Source organism: Protopterus annectens, chromosome 4.part0 (genome assembly GCF_019279795.1).
Source record: "Protopterus annectens isolate FY-2018-M chromosome 4.part0, PAN1.0, whole genome shotgun sequence".
Classification (NCBI taxonomy): domain Eukaryota; kingdom Metazoa; phylum Chordata; order Ceratodontiformes; family Protopteridae; genus Protopterus; species Protopterus annectens.
The window spans coordinates 251,771,023-251,790,553 of NC_056733.1; the positions used below are offsets into that span (position 1 = coordinate 251,771,023).

At 41.7% G+C, this 19,531-nt stretch overlaps 1 protein-coding gene across 1 annotated transcript in view; it reads right to left on the bottom strand.

Moving 5' to 3' along the window:
• The window catches only part of MORC2 (MORC family CW-type zinc finger 2), a 1,452,408-nt gene that overhangs the window by 2,942 nt on the left and 1,429,935 nt on the right, over positions 1-19,531 (bottom strand). Inside the window, exon 25 of the mRNA XM_044068246.1 lies at positions 10,178-10,366. Within this exon, the coding sequence (XP_043924181.1) occupies positions 10,178-10,366 (189 nt within the window). The remainder of the gene's footprint in view (positions 1-10,177; positions 10,367-19,531) is intronic.

A 19,531-nucleotide genomic window follows, 5' to 3' on the forward strand; every position in this document is an offset into this window, starting at 1 on the left:
CCCCCAGGGTTTGGGAGGGCTGAGAACCTCTGATGAGAGTTATTAGATCCTCAGCCATTTTAAGCATCTGTTTCTTAGGCATGGGTCCAGGAGATGGGCCTTGAACAGCAGGCCTAGTGTGATGCCTGGCTGCTTTGGATTTAGTAAAGGCCTTAATAGAAAAAGAAGATGAAGGCCTAAATACACCATGGGTGGAGGTGGATCTGTCCACATTAGTAGGCTCTACATAAGCTGGGGCTTCGGTTGTAGTCTGGGAAAGGGCCGATGACCCAGCGGTCTCGGGTACAGAAGACACCGCCAAAGGAGTGTCATCGGTAGTCAGGGACTGCAAAGGCGTCTCGCTGAGAGCCGGACCACGTGTAGCCTTTTTCGGCGTGGTGTCGGTGGAGACCGCGGGCCTCGCGTGTCAGTCCTTTTCCTTGCGTTTTTTGGATAAAGCGGTAGTCGGAGAGTCCGACGACATTTTATAGTCAAAAGCTCTACCAAAAAAGTGTTGGGCGAACTCCGCCCGACGCTTGACAATGCGTTTATTGAAGGTAGCGCAGCGACAGCCCGAGACGTCGTGGTCTGGGCCCAAACAAGGTATGCACAGGGAATGGAAATCCTTATGCGGTATTTGCTTCCCACAAGAAATACAATTAACTTTTTCTGACATCGGTCTGAGGCAAGAAAAGTTTCAACGGGTACTTAGCTTTAATGAAGACTTCGGTTCCAAATATTTTCAGAATCAGGAGCTGGCCGACCGCACTTGCGAACTGCTTCTGCTTCGGGCACCGCGCGGCAAAAAAGACTGAAGAACATGGCGTCGGCTGTGTCTTATATACTCTGGCCTTCCTGACGTCAGAAGAGTAAGCGATGACAACCGACGCCGGACCAAGACTTTGGAATTCGGCCGACAGAGGGACCGCCTGACGGCTGAAAACCCATCTGTGATTACTGCAGCTGTATGCACGATGAACATCAGAGATAAGAAAAGTAAATACAGCAATTTGCACAATTGGGAACACGGGCTTTAACATGTGCTTTAGCATGGGTTACCTTAATTTCAGATCAAGTTTTGCCTGCAGATGTAGCTATCAATTTGAAACAAATGTTCCTATCTGGAGGGTTACATTTCTTTTGCTGAAAATGTACACAGGTCTATGTTTGTGCTGGTTTTAAGTTAGAGGATGGATGTATTATGAAAATGTATTTTTGAGGGTTTTCATTAAAGTAGAAAGTCTTGAAAAATGTGACAAGTTTAAATAGAGATGAGAAGAAACAATTGTATAAAAGACCAGTCTGTCAAACATTGTATGCATGTATTCAAAGTAAGAAGCACACGTTCAAAAAAATACTGTCATGTTTAACACATGGGAACAACATATTTTATCATAATGGCTACTCTATCCATATTACCTTGGAATGTAAATGTCCTTACAGATATTGGCAAAAAGGAAAATGTATTGAACTGTATTAAGAAATGCAGAGTGCAAATAAAAATGCTGCAGAAGCCACACTTGGAAAGAAATGAGCATAAAAATCTGAGAAAAAGTATGTCAGGGTGTATTATTCAGCAGAAGGTCAGGAACAAATGAAAAGCAGAATAACACTGACTGCTAGGGGGCTCCAATATTGATAGAACAAGAAAAAAGACAATAATGGTAGATTTGTGGTAGTAAGGGAGGAAGATTATGCTGGCATGTATTTTATATTCCACCAAAAAAGTACAGTTGTGTACACTTTCCATACATGTAGATGTTTGAGTGTATTCACTGTTGCAGTCATTACATTTGGGTAATCTGCTGGCAGGTTGCCCTCAGTCGGCCTGATTAACAAAGTCTTGGGTCCTGCGTCGGTTGCAGTCTCTTCTTCCATGACGTCAGGTCGTCAGGGGTATAAAACATGCAGCCGACGCCATTACATCAGTTTTTCTTGCCCCAGATGTCAGGTGCTCCCCCAAACAGGGAGCAAAATATATAAATAATTTTAAAAACAAAAATATATACCTCCAAACAAAAGCAAATACACCAAAAAGGCTTTTAAGTGTAGAAAAATAAAGGAGAGGCATAGTAAGAGAAAAAACGGGGCTGGAGGGAGGGTAACCAGGACTGCAACAGTGAATACACTCTAACATCTACATTTATGGTAACTGTACACAACTGTACTATGTTCTTCGTGTTTCACTGTTGCAGTCATTACATTTGGGTAGATTCCCAAAGCTAAGGTTGGGAGGATGGATTTATACAGTATTAGGACCGGCTATAAGGCCCTGCAAAACAGCAGTGGCAAAGCTAGCTCTGGATTTAGAGAAAATTGGTAAGTGATAGTGCTTGGTTAAAGTATGAACTGAACTCCAGGTAGCAGCTTCTAGAATATCCCTGGTAGGAACACCTCTGAGAAAGGCTGTAGAAGTAGATGCAGCCCTGGTAGAATGGGATCTGATCCCCTAGGGTATAGGTTTTCCATGGTGCTTATAGCAGAAATTAATGCAATGGCTTATCCATTTGGAAATGGTTTGCTTTGAAATAGCCTTTCCTTCTGCCCCTGCAGCAAATGCTACCAGCAGCTGTTCAGATTTTCTTCGAGATTTAGTCCTGTCCAAGTAAAATCTAAGTTGTCTATGTACTTCCAATGAATGCAGAATCCGCTCCCCTTTGTTCTGTGGATTGGGAAAAAGTTGGCAAATGAATGGACTGATTAAGAGCCACACTGGATACCACCTTGGGCATGAGGGATGGATTGGCTCTGAGGGACACCCTGTCTGCATGAAAGATGATGAAAGGCTGCCATAAGAGCCTGTAATTCAGATACCCTTCGAGCTGAAGTGATTGCTAAAAGGAAAGCTGTTTTCCAGGAGAGGAATTTTAAGTCTGCAGTAGCAGCTGGCTCGACAGGAGGAAGAGTGAGTTTTTCCAATACAAAGTTAAGGTCCCAGGCAGGGGTTGGAGCTCTCCTGGGCGGCCTTACGTTTTTGGCCCCTCTGATTACTGCTTTAACAGAGGATGAGAGAGGGGGGGGGTTCTGTGTTGTAATGAGCTGAAATGGCTGAGGCACGGATTTTTATGGAAGAAAAAGATAGGCCCTTGTGAAGCATCTCAGTTAAGTATTGCAAAATATGAGGTAAATTGGGCACTGCTGTGGTCATCCCTTGAGATGGATTCCAGGCACAGAATCTTTTCCATTTGTAAGCATATGATTTTCTGGTACTAGGTCTTCTCGCCTCCAAAATGACATCCATCACAGGTTTGCTGAGGGATGCTAAGGGGGAATTTAAGTGATTAGCCAAGCTGCAAAATTCGATGTTTGGAGCTGAGGGTGCAGAATTTGGTTGTTCTGCTGAGACAGTAAGGAAGGTGTCTTGTCTGAGGCAGGTGGCATGGAGAAATTTGTGACAGACTGCGTAGGAGTGGGTACCAGTGTTGGCGAGGCCAGTCTGGAGCAAGCAAAATCATCTTTGGTTTGTCCTGTCTGACTTTTAGTAGAACTTTGGAGAGCAAAGGCAGAGGGGGAAAAGTATAGAATGATAGGTTTTCCCAGCTGAAGGACACAGCATCCACTTTCCAGGCTTTTTTGTGAGGAGTTTTTGTGCAAAATTTGTTCAACTGGTAGTTCTGGGGTGAAGCAAAGAGATCTATGTCCGGGCTCCCCCATTTGCATGTCAACATGTTGAAAATCCGTGGTTCCAGTTTCCATTCGTGTGGGTCCCATGAGATTTCTGCTTAGATCGTCTGCCAAAATATTCAGCTTTCCTGGCAGGAATTGGGCTTGTAGTTGTACTTGATAGCTCAAGGCCATGTTCCACAATGCCATGGCTTGTCTGCAGAGGGGGTAGGAATGTGTACCCCCCCTGCTTATTTATGTACCACATAACTGTGGTGTTGTCCGCCTTTACCATTAGTTGCCCTGGATGAAGGCAGTCCTTGAAGGCTGTCAGTGCTTTCTGTACAGCTAGCATTTCTTTTTGATGGATATGAAGGTGCATTTGATTCGAGCTCCATTTGCCCTGAATGCACTTCCCTGCCAGATGTGCCCCCCATGCATAGTCTGATGCATCTGTAGTTAGGGTTTGGGTGGCAGGGGGTGGTGTGAATGGCAGTCCCTTGTTTTGGTGGCAGGCCTCTGCCCACCACAGGAACTCTAGTCGCAGGCAAGGTATGATAGGAATCATTGTTTCCAGGCTGTGAGAATGTTGACTCCATAAACTTTTTAAGTTCTACTGAAGTTTCCTCATATGCAGCCTTGCATACGGAATTAGAAGAATGCAGGAGGCCATGAACCCCAAGGCTTGCAGTATTTGTCTTGCTGATAGCAGGGTTTTTGTGGCCACCTGTCTGAAGTCACCAACTGAATTTGCTTTTCTGGCGTACGGTAAGCCATCTGGGCAGCTGTATTCAAGCTTGCACCCAGGAATGTTATTTTTTTGAGAGGGTACTAGTTGTGATTTATTTTAGTTTATGGTGTACCCTAGACAAATTAGAACCCTTTTTACAAACGCCAGATGTTTTAGAAGAGTGGCCTTGTTTTCTGCCTGAATTAGACAAATCATCCTGGTATGGATATATTTGAATATTTCTTTGCCTGCAAAATGCAATTACTGGAGCCAGGCACTTTGTAAAGACCCTGGGTGCAGCAGATAAGCCAAAGGGCAGTGCAGAGAACTGATAATGCAAAAAGCCTGCTTTGAAGCAAAGTTATCTTCTGCAAGATTCCCTGATTGGGATATGCAGGTATGCCTCCTTTAGATCTAGAGTTGCCAACCAGGCATCTTTGCCTAGCATAGGAAGTAACTGGTGAAGAGTCAGTATCTTGAATTTTGGAATGTCCAGGAAAGTGTTTAGAGTAGACAGGTCCAGAATTGGACTCCATGATTTGTCTTTTCTGGGTACCAGGAAAAGTCTGGAATAGAAACCTTGTCCCTTTTCCCCTTCTGGTACTAGTTGAATAGCCCCCATATTTAATAGGGAAAGTACTTGTTTCGGAGCATCTGCCCACTGATTTGGGGGCAGGTCTGGCCATCCGTTTGGAGTTGGCAACATATGGAAATGAAATCTGTATCCCTGGGACACTACATTTAAAACCCATTTGTCCTGGGTTATAAGTTGCCAGTTTTTTTGCATAAAGTGCCAGTTTTCCCCCCAAAGGGGCAGCTAAAAGGTAAGTGCTTGGTAATTCTAAAAGAAAGTAATTGAGACTGTTTACCATAGGGAGGTATCTTGTTGTTTCCAGATTTGGAAGAGGCACCCCATTGCTTAGTTCTGAAAGTCCCTTGGAACTGAAACTTGGTGCTTTTGGCATGTCTGGGTCTGGCTTGCGTGGCTCTAGAAGGAACTGGAAAGGACCAGTTCTTAGCAGGCCAGTGCCTACTAAATCTTGGGAGGTTGTACTTGTAAGAAATCTTTCACAGTCTGCATAGATTTAGCCTTATCTTCCATCTTTTTTAGAAATTTTCAGCATTATTGCCAAACAGACGGTCCTGCTGCAAAGGAGCATCCAACAATTTTGCTTTAACATGATCTGGCAGAGATTGCTCCTTAAGCCAAGCATGCCTTCTAAGCACAGACCCAGTAACAGCAGCCCTGAAAGAGGCCTCCAAAGAATCAAAACCACATTGCAAAGTATGTTTTCCAACTTGTTCAGCTGAATGCAATAAATCCTGTAAATCTTTATTTTCCACACAGTCAGAAATCAACACCATTTTCTGTTTAAGCAGCCCCATGATATGCTGCTGATATTTTAGCATATGAAATTGACAGTTTAAAGCCCTGATTGCCAAGGCTGCAGAAGTATAAACCTTTTTTCCCCATCTATCCAGCGCCCTGGAGTCTCTATCAGAAGGGGTAGGATTTTTAGCAAAATAAGCCTTAATACCCTTGGGCCCCTGAGAAATGGTTTCAGGGCCCGCAACAAGATTTATGAAAAGGAATTTGTGGGAATCAGGAACAATGTAGTATCTGTTTGGCTTACAAGGGGCCGGAGGCAGAGAATCAGGGGCCATACTGGATTCTGAAAACACATCAACAATGTCTAGTACAGGAGGTATAGCCAAAAGCCTATGGTGAGGAAGAAGAAGAAAATCCCTAAGCCTCTTTTTGTATTCAGAAAAATCCTGACTTTCCCAGTGGAAATGTTCCCTTACGGTATGTAAGGTTTCCCCAAAATAAAAATCCTCAGGGGGAGAAGCAGAAGGAATGGAATCTTCTGCATCAGAGTCTTCATAAGGAGGTATAGACAAATCCTGTTCATTAGAAGAGTCAGAAGAAATAGAATCCTGTTCAGAAGATTCATAGTCAAGTTCAGCCCTAGGCCTCTTTGAAGGTGGGGGTTGGCTACCCCTGATTAGAGTAATTAAATCTTCAGCCATTTTGATCATTTGTTTTTTAGGTATAGGGGCCTGCACATGTGGCGTAGGAGGTGCTTTTTTAGACATAGATCGAGATTTTGGCCTTAATATTGAAAATGACGTCAATTTAATATACAAATCTGTAGGCCTGAATACACTCTCAGAAGCCGGGGCCTGCACAGTGGCTCCAGAGCCATCCAAGGTAGAGACATTTGCGGGGGTTCCATAATAAGCATCTCACGGCATACTGGACTCCGAATGGGTCTCAGTAGAGGCCTGTGAATCAGAAGTAGGGGGTATCGGGCTGCGAAAGCGCCTCACTGAATACCGACGAACTGGCGACTGGCTTAGGTTTGGACCTCAACGGCCTGTCTCTGTCTTTTTCTTTACGTTTTTTAGGTATTCCAGTAGTCGGACTGCTAACTGACGTCATTTCTGCATAATTAAACCGTGATCCCAAATATTTAGAAGCAAAAATGTACCAACAACGGATAGTGCGTTGATTAAATAAAGCACAGAACCGACAGCAAGGTACATCGTGGTCAGGGCCTAGGCAAGGAATACAGTACAAGTGAAAATCCTTATGAGGTATTTGCTTCCCACAAGTAATACAATTATTAACTTTTACTGACATCGGTAAGGAGCAAGAAAAAGTTTCCCCAATGGGGTACTTAGGTTTTTAGTTGAAGACTTCGGTTCCGAAACTTGAAAACGAAATTTTCAGGAGTCGGCTGACTGGCACTTGCGAACTGCTTCTGCTTCGGGCACCGCACAGCAAGAATGACTGATGTAATGGCGTCGGCCGCATGTTTTATACCCTTGACGACCTGACGTCATGGAAGAAGGGACAGTAACCGACGCAGAACCCAAGACTTTGTTAATTAGGCTGACTGAGGGCAACCTGCCAGTAGATTACCCAAATGTAATGACTGCAACAGTGAAACACGAAGAACATCTGCAACCACAAAGCTCAAAAACTGTACTCAAAACCTGACCCCCCCCCATGTTTTTCAACATATCTTGAACTTTTCTGCATTATTTATGTGTCTGCATCAAAGTAACCTAATTTGTTATAACCCAAAATGGTCTGAAAAGGAGTTGCCATGAGTAGCATTCACTTTGTTTTACAGTCAATGCTTTTACCTCCCTGATACCATTTTAGAGGGAAGACAGAAATCACTATGATGAGAGGATCATTTACTGTCGCTCCCTCTCTCATCAGTGTACAATAGTACTCTGACTGCCTACTTTTGACTGTCAGCATCAGAGAGATATGGCTAACAAGTAAACAGAATTATTTAGAGGTACTGCCACAGGTTTAAGTATTGCAGAATAAGGGCAATCTCAAAGAACACGAACAGAAGCAACTGTAGACAGCTAAAGAGAAAATAAGGGAGTATTTAGTAAGATGCATGAGTTTAGAAAAACTGCTATTAAGCAACTATTTTTGAAAACTCCAGAGCACAAAAACATTTAGCACAACGTAGATAACAGAAAATACACATGGTTGCCACCAAACCTATGGAGCTTACAACAGGAAAAATAACGAGACATCATGTAGATGTAAATAACTTTCTTGGGTGGCGTAAGCCATGGAACCTTGCTGGCTAGGCTTACGCAGGCCCTTGGGCCGATAGCCTAGTACCTACCTATGAACCTATAAATGAGATACTTCATACATTTTATGAAAATTTGTTATAAAGGAATGTGACAATCAAGAAAGAGAACAAATGGAAATATTTATGGAAGACTTAATTATGCCAAGATTATGCAGAAAAGCATTTGACAGAGTAACCTGGGATTTTATGAGTAGAGCAATGGAAGCATTTGCATTCCCTGATAAAATGCAGTCAATAAGGAGGCTATACAAAGGCTCAGAGGCAAGAATTAAAATGAGGGAAGGTTCTTCTCTGATAAATTGTGTTTAAACAGAGGAATCAGGCAGTGGTGTCTTTCCCCCGCTATCTGCTTTATATTTAGAAACCATGACAAAGAAAATAAGGGACTCAAATTCAAGAAAATAATTTGTATGGTAATCAAGAAATGTTGGCTCTATTTGCAGATGATATTTTTTGTACTTGTTAAATTCAGAAAGGGACATGGTGTTGTGGAACATTTTGACACAGTTTTAAGTCTTTTCAGGTTATAAAATAGAAGATAAAACAAAGATTGTAGCTGTAAATTAAGTACCTACACACGAATTGGTTCAGCAATACCTTATGTATAGGGACACGATAAAGTACTTAGGAGGTTGGATTAAAAAGGCTTCTGTTATGGTAGCTAAGGATATGTGGGAAGAGACTAAAACAATAACTGACAAAATGGAAGTATTAACTTTATCCCATCTACCCACATTCTGGAACTCATTATCACTGAAAGCTTAGTTTCCCCTGAAATCCCTTGGAACAAATTTTGGAATCCGTCAAAAATAAAAAATATTTCTAAGTGGCCCTCTAAGGACTCATGTAATTACTAACCCATCAGCCTCACCAATCTTTTATGCAAAAACCACTGAATGCATCAGAGCACGACTCATTTATGGAGATCTAAGTTACACTCTACTTAGCTGGTTTTGTGACATGTAGGTCCTGTTTCCTGAATCTACTAAACTTCTACGAAAAGGTTACAGAAGCTGTGGACAGTGGTCACACCACTTATGCTGCTTGACTTGACCTGACAAGTCTTCTGAAACCACAACCCATATGCTTACATTATTGAAAAATTAAGACAAACTTAAAATATAAATCTCTACATTGTCTGATGGATTACAAAATGGCAGATTCAGTGAACTGAAAGTTGCTGGCATTCTCACTGAGTGAAGAATTACAACTACTGGGGCATTCTGAAGTCTTCTACTGAATAAACACATAAGCACTTATTTTAAATATGAAGCCTCAAGCATTCCTTTCCTGTATTTTTTTTTTTGGAGGAGGATTAGAAAGAACAGGCAGTAAAACAGTTTTTGTTTAGTTATTTTTAACTCTGAATAAGTCATGTACACGTGTTGGGATGAAAGTGCTTAGTTGTGGATTTACTTAATAAACACAAGTTGTTTTTTATATTTATGCTCGTTGGTGGTTTCTTCACACTATAGTGAGGATTTATTTCTATTTGAGTTTACGTAGTGGTGAAAAAAGTTCCTGGCAACTGCTTTTTTTTTATTTTATTTTTAGTATTCTTCAATTCCCTGTTTGTGTTTATTTGGTTAACCAATAAATAATACAAATAAGGAAGGATTCCCCTAATCTCCACAGAATAAGGTGGTGGGGAAAGTTTATACTTCAAGGAGTGCTGCCTTATCTGGTATAAGGAACAATCTTAAGTAGGTGCTCCAAGTTCTAATTCAGAAATACGATGCAGCTCCCTACAATGACCAACAACAGGCTGAAAGACAACGAGATAGCTTCCACATCTCCATTTTTGTGCCATTTTCTTGATACCAAAGTTAATTTTTTTTTTAATTTTCTGTCTGAATGCAAACTTGGCTCAAGTTGTTCCCTGCCACTTGTTTTAATCTCTGCATCTTTCTAGATGTTTTATTAAAAGTACATTCAGTCTTAACTTTAAAATACTGACATTTTTGATACTTAAAGGCATGTTCAATAACTAACCAATGTATTATTCAGTACATATTCAGGTTTCCTAGCCCGTTCACAATAATATATGTGGACATGGTAACTGTTCTTTCATGGGAAAATTACACACAAACACACACGCGCACACAAAAAGGAGTACAAATGGATCATATACTAAATTAAACATTAACAGACTAAAACAGATTAGAGTAATAAAATTAACTGTACAGTAATGCCTCATCCCTTTCGGCTGAACAATGAATGAAATCCATTTGCTCACCTCTTGTACTTTCTGTAACAGTGCAACAATATTTGTTCGTAATTTCTGTAGTTTCTCTTCTGTCTCTTGTAGCTTTTTCTCCACAGTATGCAAATTATCCTCTGCAGCTTTGGTGCGAGCATCGGCACGAGACTGATACGAGTTGCATAAATTCTGAAGACCTGCTTCATACTGCTTAAAATAATCTTTCTGTTTCACAAAAAAATATATAACACCTTCAGATTAGAATTAGTCTTAATTTAGGTTTATCCTATCTACACCAAGATCAGCAGCTTCATCTAAATGTACAGTCTTCAGTCATCACTTCTAATAACAGAAACTACAACTCAGAACATTAGCAACTTAGTCTCCTATTCTAGCATGGCTGGACTATAAAAAGGCATACGAAAAGGCAAAAAAGAAATTTAGTGGACTGGGGAAGGGAGTGTTGGAGAGGAAAACATGGGAAAAAAGGGGGAGGGCAAAAGAGTAGAAAACTAAAACAAAGAGTGGGCACCATAAGCTGAAGGAGCTGGTACTGACTGACTTGCCAGAAATTGAAATGCGGTGGGAGAAAATGTGTGGAAAATTAATTCCTGGGATAAACATGCTGGGTGCTCCCATTTTGTTTTTGCCCATGGTGCACTTGGGGAAAGAGCACCTTCTTACGTGTTGAATAAATTCCTCTCAAATTCTTAACATTATTTTTCCTATGTTCTCCCTGTGTATCATCACTATAGGGATTAAAGAGAGGGTCAGATTTTTCCATTTGAAAAAACATGGTGTCCTGAAGTAAGAGGCCCATGATACTCAGCCAAGGAAAAAAGTTGTCTCAACATAACGTTCCATCTGTGTTGTCGATCTTCATCTTTTCTTTGCTAATGGGTTATGGCTCCAATCCTCGGAACTGATCCAGCCATTATATATAGCTAACGCCAGCCAAAAAACTCTCAAGCTAACAGTCTACCTATAATGCCCCTCTCTACATTACCGCACATGGAGTTTGCAGACTTACAGAACATTGAAAGTAAACCAATTCCAAATTATGAAACCATGTCCAAGGAGTGTTCTAACAGAATAGCCAGGAAAACAGGTCGCTCCACCAGGAATCCACAGGAGGGGGATGGAGGGTGGGACGCCAAGAATAGATGAAGATCGGTAACACAGACGGAAGGCTATGGTAAGACGTAACTTCTTAGCTACTTTAGATCCTGGGTGATCTTCCAGAAGGATATTCCTGAGATCCAAAGAACCAAAGGTGGTTCTTCCCCTGGAGACCAGATCCAATTTGTAATGAGTAATAAAGGTATGTGGGGTAGCCCATGTTGCTGCTGTGCATATTTCACTCATGGAAGCTTTAGAATGGAAGACAGCTGAGGTAGCCACAGATCTGGTGGAATGTGCCTTCACCGGCATTGGTAGCTTTACATTCCTTTTGTTATAAATGAAAAAAATACAATATCTTAACCATTTTGACAAGGTAACCTTAAAAATAGATTTCCCTAAGGTTGCATGAGAGGAAAACATTATTGTTCTGAGACAGAAACGTAATTGTTTGTGAACATCTAACAGGTGTAAGCAAAATTTTCCTTTATTAGAAAACATTTGGAAAGAAGACAGGTAAGTCTACAGCCTGATTAATGTTGGATTCTGAAACCACCTTGAGAAGAGAGGATGGATTTGTCCCGAGTGTAACTTGATCCTTATGGGAAATTAAGTAAGGGGGGGTTTGAGCACAAGGCTTGCAATTTGAAAACTCGTTGCAGAGGTTATAGCTATAAGTAAAAGCGCTTTCCAGGAGAGGAACTTCAAGTCACAAGTAGCTGCTGGTTCAAAGGAGGGAACTACTAGTGACTCAAAACAACATTCAGGTCCCATGGTGGTAGAAGATCTTTAAATGGGGGCTTTAAATGGATAGTTCCCTTGAGGAAGACCTTACAAAGTCTGTGAGAAATTAAGGGTAGATCTCCGAAGCTATTAAGAAAGTTAGAGATGGCCACTAGATTGACCTTAACAGTAGAAGCGGAAGCTCCCCTACCAAAAAGAATGGCCAAAAATTCTAAAAACTTTTTCCACTGGGACTGAAAGGCCATTATCATAAGCCCAGATTGAAAATATCTTCCATTTACTGAGGTAGAGATTCCTGGTGGATAGTTTATGGGATGCCAGCAAAATTTTTCATACTGGGGATGGAATATCATTATGCCTGGCAACTAATGGAACTGGAGGAACCAAGCAGTTAGCTTGAGAATTTGAAGACTGGGATGCACCAAGTCCCAGAGGGTGAGACAAAAGGGTCCGGAACTGGGACCAGAATCCATGGACGGTGAACTAGATGAGGCCACAGGAAGGGAAAACACATCTGTTGAGGCCAGAAGGGTGCAATGAGGATTACTTTGCTTCACAACTGGACTGCTTTATTTAGGAAAAGAGGGCTCACAGGGAAAGGGGGAAAGGCATACGAGATCCAGGGACCAACTGAGGAGAAGAGCATCTCTTGGGGATTCCTCCTGAGGAGGAAATAGGGCAAAATATCTTCTGCACTTAATTTGGGGTGAAGCAAAAAGGTCACAGCAAGGCTGGAATCAGTTATGAAAGATCTTTGCTACCTTGGGACTGACAGACCACTCGTAAGGCATTAGAATGCATCTACTTAGTTTGTCCCCTATCATGTCTGAACTCTCCGGAATGTGTGTTGCTATCAGAAAGCAGTTGGGAGGCAATTGCCCATTGCTACACTCGGAAGGCTTCCTGACACAGGGGATAGGATTTGGTTCCCCCTTGCTTGATGCACCAGACTATGGACATGTCTGATTGAAATGCAACAGTTCCTTGAGGGAGGGCAGACTGAAATGCTTGCAATGTTAGTAGCATCCCCCTCAGCTCCAGAACGTTGATATGCAGATTGGCCTCTATCAGGGACCAAGTGCCTTGGACAGTCTTTCCCAAATAATGCCCCCCATCCCATCGGGGAGGCATCTGTGGTCACTATGGGTTTGAGTTGAGAAGGGACAAAGGGGTGGCCCAAAAAAATTTGTTTGGATTCCATCCACCAGGACAGGTCCTTTTTGCAGCGACTTGTGATGAGTATGGGGTGGTTCACTGAGTGGGCTAGAATGGACCATTGATTTGCAAGAAGCCATTGCAGTAATCTCGTGTGAAATCTCACTAATGTGACCAGAGTGATCGCCACTGCCATGGATCCTAATGCTTGAAGCACTAACAGAGCTGGAACTTTGAGCACAGGACAGAATCAACTTGAGATTTTATCTTCTGTAGCCTGTGGGGAGGTAGAGAGGCCACACAAGGGACAGTGTTGAGACAAGCTTAGATAAATTCCATATCCTGAGAGGGGGTCAGTTGAGACTTTGTAAAGTTAACTGTGATGCCTAGCTGCAGGAACAATCACAGGGTGAAATCTGTTGCCTGAAGCAGTAGATGTCTGGTGGAAGCACTGATGAGCCAGTTGTCTTGATATGTAAAAGATGACTGTGATGCCTAGCTGCAGAAACAATTGCAGAGTGAATTCTGTCACCTGAAGCAGTAAATGTCTGGTGAAAGCACTGACGGGCCAGTCTAGATACGGAAACACCCGGAATCCGTGCAGTCTCAAGTGAGCTGTTATTGTTGCCATATACCTGAATATCCTGGGGGCTGTGGTGAGACCAAAGGGCAGCACCCTGAACTGAGAGCGACTGGCTCCTAGCCTGAAGCTAGGAGAGTTTGCCCATTTTTATGTGGTAATGCGCATCTTGAAGGTCTATAGAGCACATCCAATCGTTTTTCTCCAGAAAGGGAATTACTGACTGAACCATGACCATCTGGAATTTGGACTTGATGAACAAATTTGTTTAGAATACTGAGATCCAGAATCAGTCTCCAGTCCTTGGTCTTTTTTGGCACTAAAAAGAACCTTGAGTAAAATTCAGATCCTATTTGGTCTGGCGGGAGTTCTTGAATGACTCTTTTTCTAGCAACTTTTGTATTTCCAAGGCTGCTTGGTCCCTCTGACTGGGTGGAAAATCATGCAATCTTGTTTGAGTTCCAGGAAAAAAAGAATGAAAGGGATAAAGTAACCTCTGGAAATAATTCTTAGCACCTAGGCATCTGTGGTTACTTGTCGCCAGGCTGCTGGGTGCAAAGAAAATCTTCCCCTAACTGCCTCGAGAGGCAAGCAATCGGGCCTCCTTTCAGGAGCACTGACAGGGTTGGCCAGAGGAGGACTCCCTGGAAAGTACAATTGTGTACACTTACCATAAATGTAGATGTTCGAGTGTATCCATTGTCGCAGTCATTACATTTGGGTAATCTGCTGGCAGGTTTGTCCTCAGTCGGCCTGATTAACAAAGTCTTGGGTCCTGCGTCAGTTGCTGTCCCTTCTTCCATGACGTCAGGGGTACAAAACATGCAGCTGATGCCATTACATCAGTTTTTCTTGCCCCAGATGTCAGGTGCCCCCCAAATGGGGAGCAAAATAAAATTTAAAACATAAAAATATACCTCCAACCAAAAGCAAATGCACCAAAAAGGCTTTTAAGCATAGTAAAAGAAAGTAGAGGCATAGTAAGAAAAAAAAACAGGGCTGGAGGGAGGGTAACCAGGACTGCAACAGTGAATACACTCGAACATTTACATTTATGGTAGATGTACACAACTGTACTATGTTCTTTGTGTTTCACTGTTGCAGTCATTACATTTGGGTAGATTCCCAAAGCTACGGTTGGGAGGATGGATTTATACAGTATTAGGACCAGCTATAAGGCACTGCAAAACAGCAGTGGCAAAGCCAGCTTTAGAGAAAATTGGTAAGTGATAATGCTTGGTGAAAGTGTGAAATGAACTCCAGGTAGCAGCTTCTAGAATATCCCTGGTAGGAACACCTCTGAGAAAGGCTGCAGAAGTAGATGCAGCCCTGGTGGAATGAGATATGATCCCCTGGGGGATAGGGTTTCCATGGTGCTTATACCATTTAGAAATGGTTTGTTTCGAAATAGCCTTTCCCTCTGCCCCTGTAGCAAATGCCGCCAGCAGTTCAGATATTCTTTGAGATTTACTACTGTGCAAGTAGAATCTAAGTTGTCTGTGCACATCCAATAAATGCAGAATCCGCTCCCCCTTGTTCTGCGGATTGGGAAAGAAAGTTGGCAAATGAATGGACTGATTAACCCATTAACCCCGAGTACCTTCTCATGGCGCCTCTGCGCTTAACACCGAGCACGCCATGAGAAGATACTAAATGCAAGCTGTTACCCCCGAGTACCTTCCACAAGCGCGATAAACTCTATTGCAGGTTTGTAGTAGAGTTTAATGTAAAACATGCTGAAACCGTAACTGAACTTGTAATTTATCTTATTCAGTTATGATTCAGCATGTTTTGACATTAAGTTTACATTAAACATTCGAAAATCCTATTCTAAAGTTTTTGATAAAGCAAGTGGTGGCAGCCAATCAGATTTCTGCAATCCAAGCCACCACTTGCGTCACACCTCCACTCCCAAAATGATGTTCTTTTGTTTTCCCCTTTGTGCTTGTGTTGTGTACAGCAACCTTAACTGTACAGCTCTGAAATACCCTTTGAAATGAGGTAATCCCAAACCATGTTGTTCTATAGAAAGGATCCAATGTACGTTTTTTGCTATTTGAACTATGATGATCAGAGAGCTGCAAACGGAAATATCGATATAATGAAGGTAAATTCCTTAAAGATACTCGGGGGTACTTTTCAGTATATTTAGTTTTTCTTCTTTTACATTGCCTTCCTATACAATACGTTTTCCTGCTCTTACTCATCCGGTCCATGGAGGCAGAGGAGGAGGAGGTTAATGCCAGTTTAAAACCGGTCAAAGAGGTAACAGCAGAGGTGGCAGTGAGGGACCGCAATATGTCTGGCAAGATAAAGTCCCATTCAGCCGCTAACACGAAGGCGATATCTGGCATGGTGTCAGTGAATGAACGCATTTTAAGGGAATGCCATAACTTGTATACAGACAGCGAAAACGGTACTGGTACTGACTTGAGATTTAATGCTGTATTAAGTTCCCTTGTCCTCGTTAAGTTCTCTTCATATGGTTGTTCATGATGCTGATGTTGTATAGCGCGTTAGTAATAAAAAATAGTAGCCGTCCTCTGTAAAACAAGGAAGATGGTTTGATAACTTCTCTCAAGCCTACCGTGACAGAGACCTTGTGGTTCTGGTGGCCCCAGTTGGGGAAGAAGTGATATTAGCGTTTTAGTGAAAGGCAGAACAAGTTGGCACGTTCTTGTATGCAGTTACTTCTGTATGCATGTGTCTTTTTGTTGATGGGGAACGGTGAACATTAAAAGTATTTCAGAGGAATTTAGCTTTCAGAAATTAATAGGGGAGCTTCCTATACAGGTGGTTATGTGCATGTGTATCCTGGAAAGATTAGTGAGGAGTGACGCAAATTGTGGTAGTTCCACAGGCAGGTTGGTTCTGCCTGCTGCAGGCTATTGGATTAAAATGTAACTGCTTTAGTAATGTCTTTTTCTGTAAAAAAAAAAAAAAAAAAAAAAAAAAAAAAAAAAGTATCGTTCGTGATACAGTTGACATTGCATTCTGTTTCATTCTTCTAATAGTTAAAATAAAAAAGGGCTTCAATGTGAGCTTTTGAACTTTACTGTACTGAAATGTCTTACATTTGCTACACAAGTTTCTTGTATTATTTAAGAGTAAATTTGGAGGAGCTGTTGTACAGAGCTGATTGTAGCAGTCCTGTGGACTGAATGGATTGTAGTTGGGTGTATGTTTGTTTAAAAATGATATCATCCCTTATTAAATTATCCAAGTTTGTCTTGCATTGCCTTTGCAATATTTTGAACTCCCTGCTATTTTAAGTCTTTCACTTCATTTAAAGCCAAAAGCAAGCTAAGCTGCTGACCAGTAAATTAGAATGCATTAAAACGAACACTTGTTTATGAAAATAATTGAAAGTAATTGATGACTGATTTCTGTACTTTTTTGCATAACCAGTTTTTCTGGCTGTACCCCCCCCACCCCCATGTATAGTTCTCATGTTAAAAATATTCCTTGTGTAGAACAAATATTTGGCACGGGTGAATATTGTAATTTCTGACTCTCACTCGGTATCCATGACTGCTTTTGACCCTTAGAAAGACATTGGTAACCTCCAAACTCTGGACCCCACCCAGTTCATGTTTGTGAAAGGCAGATCATGCCTCCTGAACCTGATCGACTTCTTTGAGGCAGTCACCAAAGCTGTAGACGAGGGCAAGGTGGTTCACACAGCCTATCTTGACCTCGCCAAGGCTTATGACACTATCCCCCAATTCTGGAATTATAGCTAAACTCACTAAACTGGGTATAAATCCCTACTTCACAAGATGGTTTGCCAATTGGCTGACTGACAGAACCCACACTGTAAAAGTTGCAGACTCCAAATATGACTACAAACCAGTGACAACTGAAGTACCCAGGGTTCAGTCCTGGGACAGCTTCTCTTTGGTATCTACTTCTCTGAAGTACAGGCTAACACAGAAGGCCTTTGGCTAATGAAGTTCGCAGATGACTGCAAACTAGGAGCCATAGGTGAGTCCCCAAATGATGTAGACATCCTACAGAAGGGCCACACTGAGACAGATGCCTGGTGTCAGCGTCATGGCCTCAAGCTCAATGCCAAAAAGTACACTGTCATCCCCTTTGGTAAGAACTCTGTAAACGAACTACCACATAGGTGGCAGTCTACTTAATGCCGAATATATGAGAGACCTGGGACCCAGGTGGACAGTAGTCTCTCCTATGATAATCACATCGCCACAGTAGTCAGGAAATCCTTCTACGTGGCACACATCACAAAAGGGTTCTCATCTAGGAAGAAAGAGGTCATTGTTCTCCTCTACTCAACACTCATTAGACCCAGACTACACCACCCCTTTTGGAATGCACCTCACAAGACATCTGCAGCAGCTGGAAAGACCACAGAAGTACCTCACAAAGAGGATTACTGGCCTCAAACAGATGCCCTACACTGACTGTCTCAAAAAACACCAGCTTTACTCCGTAGTATATCACCTCACAGTAATACAAGTTTACTTTTTATGATTAGTCCAGTCCGTGGCTATACTTTAAAAAAAAGAAGAGGTGAAAATCTAAACCTGGGATAGTTGAAACAAAATAATGCTACTACTGGAAATAATTATAGAGGGAAGGTAGAAAGTTAAATCTATCTAAAGAGCAAACTTGATAGGATCATTGTTTGCCTTTGCCTTCAAGGAGATGCACTGCAATGTTGGTAAGCATGTACTACAATAACAAGTGAAACCTAATTTATAGAAATGAAGATGTAACTTGCTGATTAAGATAAATGCATTCAACTACTGAAGATTATGTAAATTGTACCATGACATCTTTTTTGTTCCATTTATTATTAAGAATAGTCATCAGCAGTTGCTGTTACAAGTGAATTATACAGTTATGTTACTATCTGCAGTAGTTTGAAAGTGTTACTCAGGCCAGAAATCGTATGCATTAGTAGGCCAACATGCATGATTATAGATAAGGATTTTTTATACAATACATTTTAATGAATTTTTACAGTTCAGGTGAATACTGTCCTATTTATACCACAATCAAGGTTTAAGTCTTTAGGGGCAATTGTAATGCTGTGCGTTTTGTGTATCTGTCAATAGTATGATGTGTTATTTTACTAATGAAACTCTGTCAATGTTTCACTTGTTGGATATGCCTGGTTATAGGGGGCATTGTACTTGACTGGTCTGCAGAATGCTGAATAAAGTGGAACATTGACTTCCTTGGACCTAGATACCTTACCTTTGTTTGTACATTGCAAAACATAGAATGATTTCCTCACTAGTGTAGACATGTGATGGTCAAAGGCTAGATTAATGTGTGTGTGCCCCCCAAGTTGAAGTCCCTTACTACTGAGTCAAGTATTAGGGATGTGGTATCAATGACAGTTGCAAGGGCTGGCTGACTTCCTGGGGGATACCGTTATGTATTTCTTGGCAAGTTAGTGTTAGTCCATGGCTCAAATGCCAGTTACTTGTCTGTGTTAGTCCCTTATGGAGAGCATTTGTGGCAGTGTTTCATTTGAGGATGTGCACATACTTTAAAAATGCATTGTGGTGGTCCTTGGCCTGGTAGGAGAAATGTAACTCAGATTTGGCTTTGCTAGATTTTGTCTTCAGATGTGTTTAGTTTTAGACGGCTTTTATCTTGCTGGGTGCTGCACCTCCTACTTTTAACCATGATTTTCTTCCTTCTGTTACACAGCCTATTGATGATGTGATTCCACCAAGGGTGACTGTTATTTTTGTTTTTGTTTAGCTGTTGGGTTGCAGTATTTACAATAATACATAGGTTTCCTGGGTCATAGA